We start from the raw sequence: 16,108 nt of genomic DNA, 5'->3' as shown, positions 1-16,108 counted from the left end.
GATAAAATACAATGAAAAGGAAAGAGAGCTTCACCACATCATTCAGGGTTTGCAACTCTACCACGCCCCCTCTGGTCAAATATGAGGGTGTCGGTGAGGATGTTAGAGGATCTGGGTGGAAGAGGATGATACCAGGATGCTATTTATTCAAAGAAGTATCTAGATAAACATCGCCGTACTCTTCTTCGTCATCTAAACATTGCCATATCCCTTACCAGTGTGTTAAATTTGCCCTCTGTGTAGAAGTAGTGTTATGACGGTTCCTTCAACAGTCGCATCCTCACAAACATGCCCTTGCTCATCCTGCTCGATACTCTTCATCTTCTTCGTCAGTCTTACAGCCTAACTCCACTTAATCCTGTCTCCTCTCCTCTGTCAACGGCCCAGAGAGGTTTCTGAAGGCTTTAGCTGGGATAACAATTCATTTCACGCAATCTGCTTTTTTGCAATGTTATTTTTCAGGCCCAGAAACATTTGACATGATTCGGAAGGAGCTTGGTAATAGATAAAGTCAGTGGAGAGAGCGCCTCTGGAATGGAAGGGTTTCAGGAAATTCATTTTTTTAATCGAATACAGTCGAGAAAAAATGGGACGCCAGACAAGGGAAGGGAGATTGTTTCTGGTTATTAATAGTGCAGACTATGTGTTAAGTTACCTACAGTGACACAGGTTGGGACTAGATACTGCAGACTACATATGTCAAACAGATGGATTCAGCTCCTTCTTGTTGATTTGTGTCTATGTGGCATTAATCTTTCCTGGGTCAATTTCAGAAAAACACAATGTTTTCTGTGTCCATACAAACGAGCACAAACATTGACTACAAACAAAACATGTTTTGTCAAACAAGGTAAATCTTGAATCCATGACAGATATCCAATAGGTACACAGTGTGATAAAGACCATTTGTTGTGTTGCTCAATGGAAATCAATACAATGCAAAGCTCAAACATGGTTTTCTTTGCTTTATTTCTGTTTTCAGCAGCGAAGCAGCATTTTTAAGAACAGGAGAGGCATTAAATGTGCTTTTAGCAAAGAGAATTGTCCACAGATGGAAAATGGATGTGTTTACAACCAACACAACATAAAGTATTTTTGTGGCACTGGTGGGGGCTTATAGGTTCCTTCAAAATGTTGTTAGGCTCGTACGAACCCTGCTGTATTTGCCCAGTGTGCTTGTGTGGAAGTGTTAATCAGACTCTACCACTGACAGAAAAACTGGACCAAGAATAGCCATGTAAAAGTGTATTGCCTTCAAAGAGAATCCCTGTGCAATCAGAACGGTTTTATGATAATAGACATGTGAATTTAGCATGAATTAAAAATGCTATATTTCTATATGAAATCTGATCATCAACAGTCAAAGAAAGAATCACATAAACAGTCTGAAAAGGTAACATATATATAGCTGAGGCAACATATATGTGTCAGCGTGTGAGTGCAGGGATAAGACCTGAACATGCCAGTTCCCCTTCAGAGTCTACCAAAGAACATGTTAACAGATGCCTTTATAAAACAAACTCAGTAATGAGTTGCAAGAGTAAAAACTTCCCTTTTGTATCCTGTTTCTTCCTGCTCATTGTTATTCATAAACAAAGGTTTGAGTTGCACTCTCTCACAATCAGTTATTTAACTTAAATCCACACATACTGAATGTTGCAGTGAAGTCTGGCATCACAGGTATCAACAGCCCATTCATCCACATGACTACATGATAACAGCTGTCGTACAGTTTGTAAAACTTGAAGCAGATCAGAATGTCTGACTGTCTACACAGGATCTGAATGGATTAGTTTAAATATGAAACCAAAATTAACTCTAATAAATCAATAACAAAGACAAACTATATATAAAACTTGAAGGGCGCTCTGAGGGCACATACTGCCACCAAGGCTAATGCCCTATCTCCCTGTGAAATGCAGCCTTGACTGTGTTGGCCCGCCATATTCTAATCTTCTCCTTTCACAGTTTCATAATAACCATTGTAACTTGGTGTTTTGCTCGGCTGCAGCATTGCATAGCTGCGTGCAGATTTATTAGCGGCATGCTATCATCCGTAACGTTGTTACAGTCCATGCAGACAGTCAGACTTCCTAGTTTCAGCTCTGACTGACAGGTGGCCTACAATGCAGTTATCTCTCACACAGGAATTTGTCTGTCAGTCTTTAGTCTGTGTACCTGTCACTCACAACCTGTTGTGCATGTCTTTTTGGGTGTGTGTGTATGTGCAACCCCTGCTATCACCATAGTTTGAATTCTTTTTGTGGGAAACGATGGATTCATAGCAAAAGTGCATGAGTTTTTTCACACGTACTGCATCCTTCCACCAAGTTTCATGGTGATCCTGCTAACAGACCAAATTAAAACATAACCTCCTGGGTGAAGGTTCGATTATTTACCCCATCACCACCGCCCTGATCTTTATTGCCTTATTTTGTCAGAAATGTGTAAATTTCAGTAGTAAATGCAGTTCTCTCACTCCTTCATCATCAGGGTCTTTCTGCAGGCCTCTGTTCAGCTCTCAGGTTGTTAGTCGTCTGTTCCGAGAATGATATTTGCTCACAAACCGAGTGGAACAGGCCGCCTTACGAGGCACTTTCCGGGGTGTTGACTATGCTAATGTTGAAGTCTCATGAACGTGCTCCTCCTGATGAACAGGCTGAAACCACCAGCCATTTACATACGTCGTCATGTGCGGCAAAGAGAGTTTTGTGAATCTGATTTAGACACACGAGATAGAGGTTAAAGGATATGAAAATATTCTTTCACGAGTCCAAGTGGCAAGTGTCTATGTGCTGTTGTCAGCCTCACACAGTATAAAAGACACTTACATTAATCATTTCTAATCCTGATCCTGTAATTGTGTCCTGTGGGAAAGAGGTGTGTGCAGAACTGCTGGAGTGAGGCTAAATGTAAGACAACTCCTGTCCAGTGGCCTTTTCACTGAGCTGGAGTCTGTGCAGAGAGGACGCTGATGACTACAGGGCAGCAATGTCCGCATAGTCTCCACTGAGCCATCAAGTCTGTCCCCTTCCTGCTGCAAAACCAATTCATAATAATCACAGCTGCAATTGTCTCTCACACACAAACCTGTAATCCCCGTTCACCGCTGGCGAGTCTCTTTTTTTCCTGCCCTTCACTTCTGCAAGTGACATTCTAGGCTAAGATACCGACAGCCGTAAGTATAGGCTCTACAATACATTACGGTGACACCTGAAGCCGCCATCGCTGTCCTTGGGCGCCTCAGGTATGATAACAGTCCATTGGGCTGTGGAGGGACAAAAACGATAAAGGCAGAAAAAGATTTTAAAATGCAACGGGTACATAAATAGAAAAAAAAAATGCAATTCAAGGCATCAAACCGGCTTCTTCACTCTCCACTTCTCCTCCGGCGAGAGGATTCTTATTCAATTACCGCTAATCTCCCCTCCATCACCATTGTCACTTTGCAGGAGATTTGATTTATATTTTGTCAAAATAGTTGTTAGACCCAAAACTATATGGAACACTGTGCTTCCCGGAGGACCCTTGGTCTTGTGTCTGTCTGCCTGTGGGAGGGTGATAACCAGAGAGGGAGGCTGAAGAAGCAGCCTTAGCTCATCTCCGGAGCGTCTGATAGAGCAGAATGGGTTCGTAAGGTCTCCACGGTCCAGGAGCTCCTGCTGCAGATTGTTGCTCTTTTTCCAGCGCTGGAGTTTATCTCCTGGACGGTCGGAGAAATGACAAGGCAAACAATTATCTTTTCTGAGAGGGGTGTGCTTAAGGACTGGAAATTTGCTTTGGTGTTGCCTGGCCCACGCGGGTCACGTGAGGTTAATGGGAAATTTCACAGCGAATAAGACAGGCAAGCGGGGAAAGGAGGGAGGGTGGAGGCAGCTACCGGGCAGCAGACTAGTGGAAGAGGGAAAAGGGGGAGGAGTAGTTGAAATATATCTTAATCTGCCACTCTGTTTCTGTCAGAGCTTGTTCCGGGTCAAATTATGAGCACTGGCCAGTGAGCTCAGTCCCATTACAAACAGATGAGTCGATCGCTCATCCTGTTACAGCTTTACAAGGCTTCCCCGCCACGGCAGACAGGTACAAATTTAAGGTTGAGCTATGCCCTAAATTGGATGGAGTAACTAGGGCAATGGAACTACAATTCCACTTTACGATCTCGACACTGAAATCCAGACTCCCATCACATTTCAACTAGAAGTGATGAAGCTGCCTTGCCCCCTCCTGACATTTTCAAGATATCACTCAGGTAGCATTCATTAAATACAGCCTCTTCACTCGTCGTATAACCCAACGAGACTGAAATATACCTTGCTTTGTTTTGCGGAGTTGCCATTTTGTGGCTGTGTCTCCTGCAAAAGAGCATGACAAAAATTCCCCTCTCAAACTCACTGCCAGATTTGTATTTATAGACCTGGCAGGGCTGATTGAGAGAAGCAATGGAGAAAGCTGTGAGAGGGAACAAAGGAGCTGCGGAGGGAGAGCATAAATGCACAAGGATGGACCGGAATGATACAGGAGGGGTTATCAATCAAAACGCTTGTGCATTTACTCTTCAGAAGAGAGTGCAGGAGCTCGGCTTAGAGAGCACTGTAGACAGATGTATGCAGCTCTCTCTCTTTCTCTCTCTCTCTCTCTCTCTCTCTCTCTCTCTCTCTCTCTCTCTCTCTCTGATTTGGTTTGCCTTTAGTTGTCTCTGCCGTCAAATGCATGTGGGCTGTGCTAATGAAAGTGATTGATAACCGTCCACGTAATAAGCCTCACCAGTCTAGAAGAGCAAGCACTGTCATACATGATAATGCAACATTAAGCAGCAGAACGTTCCTCCTTTGCATGAATAGTGGCCACTTTATAGTTTAAGTGCATGTAAAAAAAACGATATAAATATAGTTGAATGCTTCTCAGTATGTAACCTGTACCTACAGTATAGCTGCCACTTTAAAATGCAGCGCTGTGTCATCACCCGAGGCTGAACTGTGTGTGCCTACATGCTCTTAAGTTTGCTGATGAAAAGTGAGGATGTGTAGACCTGGATTTCTAATGACAACCGCATATTTAGAGCAAATTTCTATTATCATTATTTGAATGATAGCATTGTCTGTGCGGCACCAATATTTTCTATTGTGTTTTACCTATACTCTATATTTATCAACACTGGATCTTAAAGCTGTAACAACCTACATTGTTTTTTTTATTGACCCTATTAATTGTAAACAACCTACTTCCTCTCAGTTACACATCATAACCTTTATCATTATAATTCTCAGATACAGCAATTACATTAGGTTTATTATTGTCACTATAGCTGGCTAACTAACCTTCTGTGAATATATTTCAAATACATACACTGAATAGTATTGAATAGTTATTCTGCCAATATTTAAAAGTGGGATGAACTGAGTTTATTGTCTGTAGAAAAAGACATAATTTTAAAATAGAAACGTTACTTTAAACATATAAAATACTTTACTTCACACAAAATAATCACAAATATAAATATAACTCTTTTTTTAAAGTGAGGAAAAATCTTGTTGTTGTAGTGCATGAGATGAATATGCAAAGTATAAAATAAATGGAAGGTAAAGTCTATATATGAAAGCAGATTTTTCAACTCAAAGGTCTGCTCATGTCGTTGTGAGAGGCAACGCACTTAATGTATAAAGTAAAGTAAATAAGATGCCATCTTTTGTGACGTCCAACATAATTGCTCGTCACTCTCTTGCCAATTCTCATCGTTGAAAGGTGAGAACCTGCAAACACATGCCCACTGCGCATGCACACACACACACACACACACGAACACACACACACACACACACACGTACAAATACACATACACATACACATACACATACACATACACATACACATACACATACACATACACATACACATACACATACACATACACATACACATACACATACACATACACATACACAGACGTCCACACGCTCACACATACACACGACCGATATGAGTATCAGGCGGGTTTCCAATGGGGGAAGAGAGGATAATGTAACTTTAGCACCACACTGGGATCCATCTGCTGTGTGGCCGTCCCCCTGCGCCCGACCCCCTAGATGTTGATGACTCAAGCTGACATGGCAGTTCACAGGGGCATCGGACCATCAAGCACCAGTAGAGTTCAGATGGCTCGCAGCACGGCTGGAAGAGCAGCTTAACATGCAGTCTTTGAACTAAACATGTTGAAGGTAGCACTTGCAGATAAACCTTTTGACTTTGATAAAAGCACTACTTATTCCTACGTCTGAAACTATGACTTTGCAGTGTTACATAAGTGTCGTGACAAATCAGCCGTTTCATACCAAGCCTTTGATTTGTGAAAATCTAAAGTTATCATTTTCTTTGCTTCAACAAGCAGAAACAACACATTATGATATTACAGTTTACATTCCGTCTCTACCTCCCGTGAGCAGTGCGTGTATGTGATGCCACATTTTCATTTGGAAATGTTGGCTGCTATCTGTCATAATAATGTCTTTTACTGACCACTATTCCTTGCCCCCGATGTGAGATGTCATGAGGTCAAGGAAAGATGAAGTGATGGAGAATCTGTAAGGAGTTAGGAAAGGAGAACCGTGTACAGTACAGACAGTACGGTACAGAGACTAACTCAGATCTATGACTACAATTCAAAAAGAGTCTCACACAATCACACCTCCTAAAAAAGGATGTTTTCAGTTTGTACAGAGGTCAAATCTGACTATTAGTAGTAACCCATAGGAAATAAACAAAAACTAAAACATTCAAAATTAAAGTGGAAAAAATATTATAAGGGCAATTACTTTGTATTTAGCTCTGATCATATTTAGGTTTGTATTTAGATCTGATGGTGATATTGTGGACAAAAACGTTCAATGTGCTTTTTGTTCACAGGACAGAGAAGAAAAAAGAGCTCAGATAATCATGGGAGGATTTCATCAGTTCTGGATCGTGTCATTAGAATAAAACAGCTGTTCTCTTATTTATATTTGCGTTGGTCTGTCCAGGTGCAACTACAAGGTTCTGTGGCTTTAAATATCACTGCCCTTATGAATTGTGGGACAGCATTCTCCCCACTTTATTACATTGTGGTCAAGTTGCTCCTATTCAAATTATTAGATAGGAACCATGGAAGCTCCTTTCTACGTTGAATTCAAAGAGCTCTTATTAGGACAGCCACTTAAATACTTCTGGGTCATTTCACTCAGCTCGGAGCCTTCTAAAGCAAAATGGACTATTAACCTGTAGTTTTCTTCATTTTGTTGAATAGGTAAGTTTGAGGCCTTTTCTGTAGCAGCCATTATTTGTTATTCAAGAAAATGAGACTCTTCTTGAATCAGATTTTCTAGACTGAATATCAGCTTCTTGTTGACTCTGTCATGTCTAATAATCTGTGATGGCATTTGAGACTCATACATTGGGACAAATACATATATATTCCCACCAATTAGCTCTATATCGTGAAGGATATAGAGTTGGGAGAGAGCGTGGCCTAGGGGATAGAGCGGGTGCTCTGCAACAAGAAAGTTGCCGGTTCGAATCCCACTCTATCCCATCTGCATGCCTAAGTGTCTTTGGCAAGATACTGAACCCCTAGATGGCCCCTCATAAAAAAGTGATGAGTGTTCTAAAAATGTAGGTCGCTTTGGATAAAAGCGTCAGCTAAATGACATGTAATGTAATGGACATTTCACCCGAATGCAACAAGTCATTTCAGCGTCTTTACCTCCGCTCTGCCTCGATGTTCCGCAGACGTCTATAAGAGGTTAACATGATTCAGTGAAGTGAAAATTTGTTTACACTATCGCTGATTTATGTTGATTTGATATGCTAATACAGAGTGAGATTACAAGTATTTCATCACAGTCAAAATCTCTTGTTAATAATTCAGCCACAACAGTTATCCTAACCACCTCATTATCCACACGCATTTGACTCAGCACGGCTGAATAAGAGATGTGAAAACACGGGGAAACAAAGGCAGCAGCGAGTGAAATGTGTTTGTCAGCTGCTGCGTTCGACTCCTAATTGGAGCAGCGCGGAGAGATTTATAAGATGCTGGCTGTGTGTGTGTGTGTGTGTGTGTGTGTGTGTGTGTGTGTGCGCGCTTGCAGTTGCCATAGGAATCAGCTAAGTGTGCGTTTGTCCAGTCCGCGCCTATTTCTCACTTAAAATGCAGAGTTCTACAGGAAGGGACAGGTATTGAGACGATCAGTGGCAGAGATTGAGTCAAGAGAATCCGCAGATGCACACAAGCGTATTATCATCTGCATGGTTTTGATCACAGTCCGTGGTAATAATTGGGTCAGTGTAAGTGGGGGAACATGAAGGAGGATTCCAGTCACAGACAAGCAAGATGGGGGGGGGGGGGGGGGTACCGTGGAGTCCATGTGTGAGGGCGAGAGAGGGAGGCAGAGACTGAGACTGAGACGGAGAAAGGTCGTGAGAGACTGAACAGGTGGAAGAGATGGAGAAGGAGATGCGTGTGTGTCCTCATGTTCACATGGAACCAATGGAAGGGGGGGGGGGGGGGTTGTTCATATCCCTGTGTATGATTCTAATAATAGCCGGGTTCCTGTGTCGGTGCAGGCCTGACAGACAGACACACTGTGATGAACTCAGTTTGACTTGTGGCTGCCTTCTGTGTTTTAGTGCTCTGCCTCCACCTGAGCATCTGTAATGGAATGAAGGATATAACAGAACACATGCTTGACACTTGGCTTCGGTCTGTCCTCTGCAACAGTGGAGTCAAGAGCCTTTCATTTCAGCCTACTGCGATAGCTATATAACTGTAGTTGTGCATTTAACAGTCAGAGTTCAGAGACCTTACAGGCCACACAATCCAGGTTTTTGCCAGAGTACAACAGCTATATACTCAGCTTTCTCACTGTTAGACACTTTCTTTTCTCTTTAATTAACTTTTTTCATTTAAGAATTGTTATTTTTATTTGTGTGCTCAGTCCCTCACAACATCTACCATTATCTGTCCTGGGAGAGGGATCCCTAACTTGTGACTTTCCCTGAGGTTTCAAAGTTTTTTCACTTCTTTAAAAGGAAATGTTTTGGTACTCTTTTCCTCACCCACATCAAGGGGTTACGTACAGAGGATGTTGCACCTTGTATAGATCGTTGAGCCCTATGAGGTAAATTATGATTATGGGATCAACAAATGAAATTTGGTTGATTGATTGAATACCAGGATCACACTTGATCCTGGTATTCAGGATCATGTTTTTTAAATGTTCACATTTAAAGACATCACCACTCCAGAGACTTGATCCAAGCAGGACGAGACAGGAAAGGAGGTAAAGAAGATGGTCGTACATGTTCATGAGACAGATGTGTTACAGTGTGTGGCTGCTTTCAAACATGTACTGATTTTTACCTCCACATTGTTTCTGATGACAACATTTTCTGTATGAATGTGTGCGTGAATGCAACTGTAAAGCACCTAAAGAGGTGGATAAGAATATATAAATACAGCCACATACTATTTATAACCTAAAGGTTATTAAATTATCTTGGTTTTGGTTATTGAAAAAGTCAGTGTATCACCACTGACTTATATAACATGATAACAAAATACATAATAGATGCGACTGGGGGTGACTCAGTCATTAACCTGTCAAACTCCACATTCTCCCCCTAACTCTTGGAGGAATGTGCTTTTTGCTCAACAAATGGTTCCAGTAGTGCAGCTTCTCAGCAGCAGCACTGACACCAGTCACAGTGTGGTACAGAACACTCTGTCTGAGAGCCGCTGCTGCACCATCAAATGGACCTGAACTGAAAATAAATCTAGAAGAGTGCTATTTTTTGCCATACTGGCTTGATATGCTGAGGTCGCGGGGGGATGGGGGGAGAAATCGAGGGATACATATCTTTGTTTTATGAGAACACACTGGAAACAACACGCAGATTTTAACAGGTTAAAGCATCTTAAACTCCACACATCCACCTGATAATCCTTCCGATGGGAATATTCAGGGTTTTTCAAAAAGGTGTAACCAATCCCAGAGATTAGCTCTGCATCCAGTTTACTGAGCCAGTCTCAGAGCTCTGCTACCACACATGCTCAGTGGTGCCGCTTTGATGCGGACGGAGCCATCGTTAATGTTATTAGCTACGCTTGTGTTTTTCCTGTGAAGATGAGTCAAAATGTCTGCAGGGAGAAAAGTTTAGGCCGTTGCTGTCAAAAGTGGGCAGAGGGTGACGCTGAGGTGCGTGTGGAGATATCAGAATGCTGTGGTTGAAGGGGATCCTGGGGTCTGTAAAGAGGCTTGCAATGAATGGAGCACTGCAGCAACACTGTGAATGTCTTCATTTGACTATGTTTTCAGTTCTTCAGGTCTCCCATCTGTTCACCCGCTACATGTAATGCTGAAATCAATATACAGTCATCGTTTTGTATAGGGGCTCTTTTTGGCTCTACATGTTGGAAAATAGCATTATATAGCTCCTTGTTTAGAGTTAGATACGAGGATCAATACAATTCTCCTTTCTTTGAGACAAGAGGGAAGCTGCAGTGGTTTAGGCTGTGTCGTTGTTTTACAAATTTCTTTTTTTCCCTGCTCATTTATTGTTGTGGTTGTGTTTAATCATTTATGTGCTTTTACTTGATACACCTCTGTCTTCATACACTTTTCATACTATTCATTTGAAATTTTGTGCGGTTCCATTTGCTTTGTGTTTTCACATGTCTTACAATGTTGTTATTAGTTTATTAAATATGTACGCATCAGCAAGTGGCGGCTGTTATCACCAAAAACTCTCTTTTCATCTGTGGGGGCTCCTTATATAGGTTCAGCATCACTTTTTCATCCTGAGTTATTTGTTTTATTTTTCCTTTTTCATTATTGTGGTCTTTCACATGTTAAAAACGTCATCAACCAGCCCGCTTGCTCCCGGTGAATCCAGTGGAGTTCACTGCATGTCTGAGCGGCTTATGTTTTTTACTGTCAACTTGTGCAGGGACATGCAGATGAAAACTAGCCTCCATGGATAAATCTGGCATATTTACATGTTGGACTTAAGCATGTCTGTTAATGTATGTAGATATAAACAGCCAAGAGAAGAGAGTAAGGCTCCATGTTTTCTGTGGTTTTCCAGTATTGTTGCAAAGCTAAGCTGCTGCATCATGACTGTACTGACAGACATGAAGGTGGTCAGAAGCAAACAGCTTGATCTAACATGTGTCAGGTCTTGATCACATGATCAATCTGTTTCTGTGTTTTTCTCATGGGATGATATGCTAATGATGAAGTCCTGGTATATTGCTGCACTGTCTGAGCATCTTTCATGTATCTTGACAGGTGCAAGCAGCTGACATACTCAGAGGACCTTCCTCAGATCTCTGTGGTCTTCATCTTCGTGAACGAGGCGCTGTCGGTGATTCTGCGATCTGTCCACAGCGTGGTCAACCACACACCAGCACACATGCTCAAGGAGATCATCCTGGTGGACGACAACAGCGACAGTGGTGAGACATTTTACAGCCTTTTCATTCTAATCGGGGGGGGGGGGGGGATAAGAGACTCACCACTCCACCACTCTCTAACCCCTGGTCTCTTGCTGGATATGCTCTGCTGGACATTACTTTACAGTAGTGAGTAGGATCTTTCACGCCTCTGTGGAGGTTTGACCCAGTATCTGATCTTTTCCTGTTTCTCCCATGCTTAATTGTGTCTCTTCTCTCAGAGTAAATCTCCAAGCGAGCCTGCAGGTTATCATTGTCTAATGCTGAACGTTTGCTTTAACAGCTCAGACAGTCTCTCCATTTATCATGTTTGCCCTCCCTGGTGGAACCTGAATGAAGGCGTCATGCATAGATGAGCGAGTGTGATATTTTTGGACTCCTGCCACAGTCATCCGTCTTTTTATATTATAGCTTTTGCATATTTTGTGTGTGTGTGTGTTTGGCTTGTGAGTAACAGCTGAAGGGATTGAGAACCCCTTAGGGTGGACTTTTGAAGACCAGGTTTTAAAATAGCTTTAACAAAGGAGGGATGAGAAGGGAGGGGATTTGTCTCATCCCTATCTAAAACTGCTGTGTACTACGGTCTCCATGGCGATGTTGGCACACGGCGACGCCCACAGCTCCTGAAGGTGCCCGGCTCCGCATCCCAGCCTCCCCTGTTCGGAGAGGGAGGGACAGTGGACTAGATTTCAGACGACACATGGCCCTCCTTTACTTGGCACTGAATAATGGGTCTGCCTCCCTCAGGCTGGCAGAGGAAGAGGGTGCATAAATAACATACTGAGGGAAGGCCGGGAAGGACTCACCACTGGCACACATTCCCTGCTGAGGCTCTAACTGCCTATTAGACAGGGACCTGTTAAAAGCCTGTGAGCATGCAAACATGGAAGACAACCCCTCCTCTCATTATGTCATTAATTAGATTAGATTCAACTTTATTGTCATTGCGCAGTACAAGTACTTATACAACGAAATGCAGTTTAGCATCTAACCAGAAGTGCAAAAAAATATACAGTATACAGGATGTGTACAGAATAATACAGTACTTAAAAAAAGTAACAGTGTAGTGCAAATGTTCAAATGTTCAGTGGGTGAAGGAGTACTTCCCCCCCTCCACCCAAGCCAGGGTGTGTGTGGGGGGTTAGCTGCTGCTATCACTGTGGGGCAGAGTTCAGCAGGGTGACAGCAGCAGGGATAAAACTGTTCCTGGACCTGCTGGTCCGGGAATGGAGGACCCTGTAGCGCCTCCCAGAAGGGAGGAGGGCAAACAGTCCGTGGCTGGGGTGTGAGCTGTCCTTGACAATGCTGCTCGCTACGCAGACCTCTCTTGCTCTGGACAGCTGCAATGGTGGGGAGTGAGGAACCGGTGATGCGTTGGGCAGTTTTCACCACCAGCTGCCATACCACACTGAGATGCAGTTGGTGAGGATGCTCTGAGTCTGAGGAGACAGATGGGCCTTCTTCAGTCTCCTCAGGAAGAAGAGTCGCTGGTGTGATTTCTTAAGTCAGTCTGCCACACAAGTTTTTACTGAGGTAATATTTTCTGAAAGTATTGTTTTAACTCTTTACACCATCTTTCCCATAAATCATATTGCAAGGAGGTTTAACAACAGCTCTCAGTGAAAGTAGCTTTTAAAAAAAATTTTATCAACCAAAAAACAGACAAAGACGTTCCTCTTCGTTAGATTTACAATGCTATTTGCAGCTCCCCTCAGCTCTTTAGAATATTTTAAAATCTTTCAGTTTTGGTTTTCCAGCCTGCAAGTTTACAGAACACATCAGTCTTGTTGCCACAGACAAGCTTAGCAGGCACAGCGGATAAAAGAACTGTGCCATTTGAATACTGCGCGCAGAATTTTGTGGAGACCAAAACAGAGATAAACGGAAGATGACTATTTAGCTATTTTCAGACATGCACTTAAGTCTGGATATTTTCTGGAACTTTCGTGTATGAGTTCAGGTGATAATATAGAAGGAATTAAAGAGCGAGCGAGTGTGACAGACGCAAAACTGACAAAAAACAGGTATACAAATATCTCAGGATCAAAAAGTGGAGCCGAACAGGTAGAAGACACAGACTAGATGTCAACTAGGAAAGACAACGAGATTCAAGAGCTTTTGGTAATGAGAACATACCAGGGTGTTGATGTGCTGGAAACAAAACGCACATGATTTCTGCAATGGAATTTAATACATGATCTCTTAACTCTTGACATTTTGTTGTTGATCCAGACAATTTCCCACTGTGTTATTCATATGTGAAAGGAAAACTCTGTCGGGACCCAAACATTTTCCGATATGATTTCGATTGATGTCTGAAACAGAATCAATAAGCTAATGTGTCTCCGTGTCTGCCAGATTAGTACATATAGGCAACTGTCTTTTACCACATTCATCATATAAACTTCCTAAAGGCGTCGCTGTGTGTTTACTGTTTGAATGTTTTGACAATGAATAACCATCTTTATCAACTCCCGACTCACTGATATCCTGAGATGTAAATCACATATCTGGCAACCCATTCCTACTAATGAAGCCCTGGAGGTTCAGCCAATTTTCCATAATAACACCTGAGGCTTAGAAACTCATCGTCATCAGAGTTGTTAGAATGAATAAAGTTGCCTCAGTGCAGCAACGTGACAAATTGAACGTGATGTAGAGGACGTGTCATGAACACAAAGCTGAACCTATGTTACAGCTTCTGGCACTCTGCTGTAAAGCGTGGCACACCGGCAGTGAACATTAATGTTCCGTGTGCAGCTCACTGACATCCCGCCACATGACAACTAAGTGTTGATGTTGCGTGTCCGCTCGCCTTGTGCGTCTTTAATGAAAGGTCAGTTTCAGGTCACGGTCTGCACAGACACATCCGTCAGCAGCTCTTACTCCGTGTTTAGCCGCAGTGAGGATGATTTGTGCAGATGTGTGAGCTGTGTCTTGGCTCTGACATTAGACAATTAACATGCATGCTGGACAGCTTGACCTTTTCTGGATGGCACATTCTGTCCCGCCTCATTTGAACAAGGCTCAGTGAGATGAGCGCAGGTACAGCCACACTCACTCCTGGCATGATGAATAGCTCACAGGGAGCACGTTTGCTCCGTCACTGCCACACATTTCCTTCACCGGGACAGCTGCTGACATTTATTGGTGGCTGAGAGGTTTATTCACAGCACTGGCTCCAGGAGTCTGAACTAAATTCCCATTCCCATCGATGAGCTTTAGATGTGTGACGACTCCGGCTCACTGTTGTTCGCCGTGTAAGCAGCACGGCAAAAGGTTTAATGAGCCCTACAGGATTCAATTCCAGCAAATACCGCCACCAAATTGATAACTTAATGATTCATATAATGAAAACAGGATATAAACTGAGGGCCAGCTGACTGGAGCTTGTAATATTCATTTCAAGTGGAGCTGAATCTCTTTAAACATTGCATACATTAAATCTGATTAAAGAGGGTGTGCTCAGCAGAACAGTGCAGGAAATGGGCCTGACTCACAGTGACACTTTGCCTATACTTTGCAATGAGCTTAAATGAGCTTGGTCTAGAAAATTAGGGACTTACTGTTCTAATACAAAAAAAAAGGTAAGTACGAGTTTTTCTTAGTTACAGTCAAGTTGAGAAATGAAACTTCACACTCAGCATTCATTCCCTCCAGTAGGCTTTTCTAGAGACACACATGGGTTTAACGTGGCTCATAACTTCACCTAGTGTTTATCAACATCAATACCTACACAGACTTAACCGTTTGGGATACATCATAACATTTATATATATTCTGAAAAAGTTAACAATCTCTTATCAAAGAATGTAATTAAAGCAACACTTAGCAGACAATGAGCGCTTGCATGAACGTCATTGTGATAAGAAGAATCTAATATGACAGAAACCATCTTTGAGAAATATTTATATGATGAGTACTTAGTTTGGTCCGCATGTCCCACCCATTAACATGGAGTAGGTAAGGTTTATGACCTATACTGCAGCCAGCCACCAGACGATCAAGACACTTTGGCTTCACTTATAAATATCACTTAATAAGGTAATGAAATCAACGTCCAGTAGATGATTACATTAAAAGCAGTGAAGATGAGCCATGAATACACAGCGAGAAAGGATTTTAATTCAGGTTAGAGAGTGTATCCCTGATGCTTGTTTTCATAATGTATATTCCAGTGATTCAGAGAAAAAAGCCTGCGTGTGATGCCAGAGCAGAATTTGAAATGGAGTGGATGTAACAGTGTTAAGAGTGGGTTAAGGGTTGAGGAGCCAGAAAAACATGAACCAATTTACCCTTCATAGTGCCGACACGCCGCTGCACAGATTATTTCTGCAGAGCTCAGGTCCACTGCCAAACCAATGGCTTGTTATTTCTGAGAAACTGTTTTGCCAGGACGAGGGAGTATCATTTTACATTTGGCGGCAGTTTTTCTCAATATTTAATGAACATCCCATTACTCATGGTGAGCCACTTTACGCGTAAGGTAACTCCTCTACTCTGCTTGTGATTGATCAGAACGATCAATTTCAGATCTGGTCCTGAATCAGTGTCGGAGACAGGTCTATAAATCCACTTCTAGAAGAATGCAGCCTGTGGTTTGTGAAGCAGAAGTAAAACATGTTTTCT

The 16,108-nt window shown here is 42.4% G+C and overlaps 1 protein-coding gene across 1 annotated transcript in view; it reads left to right on the top strand.

Annotated features, from left to right (window-relative positions):
- The window catches only part of galnt9 (polypeptide N-acetylgalactosaminyltransferase 9), a 91,553-nt gene that overhangs the window by 15,870 nt on the left and 59,575 nt on the right, over positions 1–16,108 (top strand). Inside the window, exon 3 of the mRNA XM_062380115.1 lies at positions 11,316–11,482. Within this exon, the coding sequence (XP_062236099.1) occupies positions 11,316–11,482 (167 nt within the window). The remainder of the gene's footprint in view (positions 1–11,315; positions 11,483–16,108) is intronic.

This window comes from Platichthys flesus, chromosome 3 (genome assembly GCF_949316205.1).
Source record: "Platichthys flesus chromosome 3, fPlaFle2.1, whole genome shotgun sequence".
In the NCBI taxonomy this organism is placed as follows: domain Eukaryota; kingdom Metazoa; phylum Chordata; class Actinopteri; order Pleuronectiformes; family Pleuronectidae; genus Platichthys; species Platichthys flesus.
This window is presented reverse-complemented; position numbering and strand designations above follow the sequence as displayed.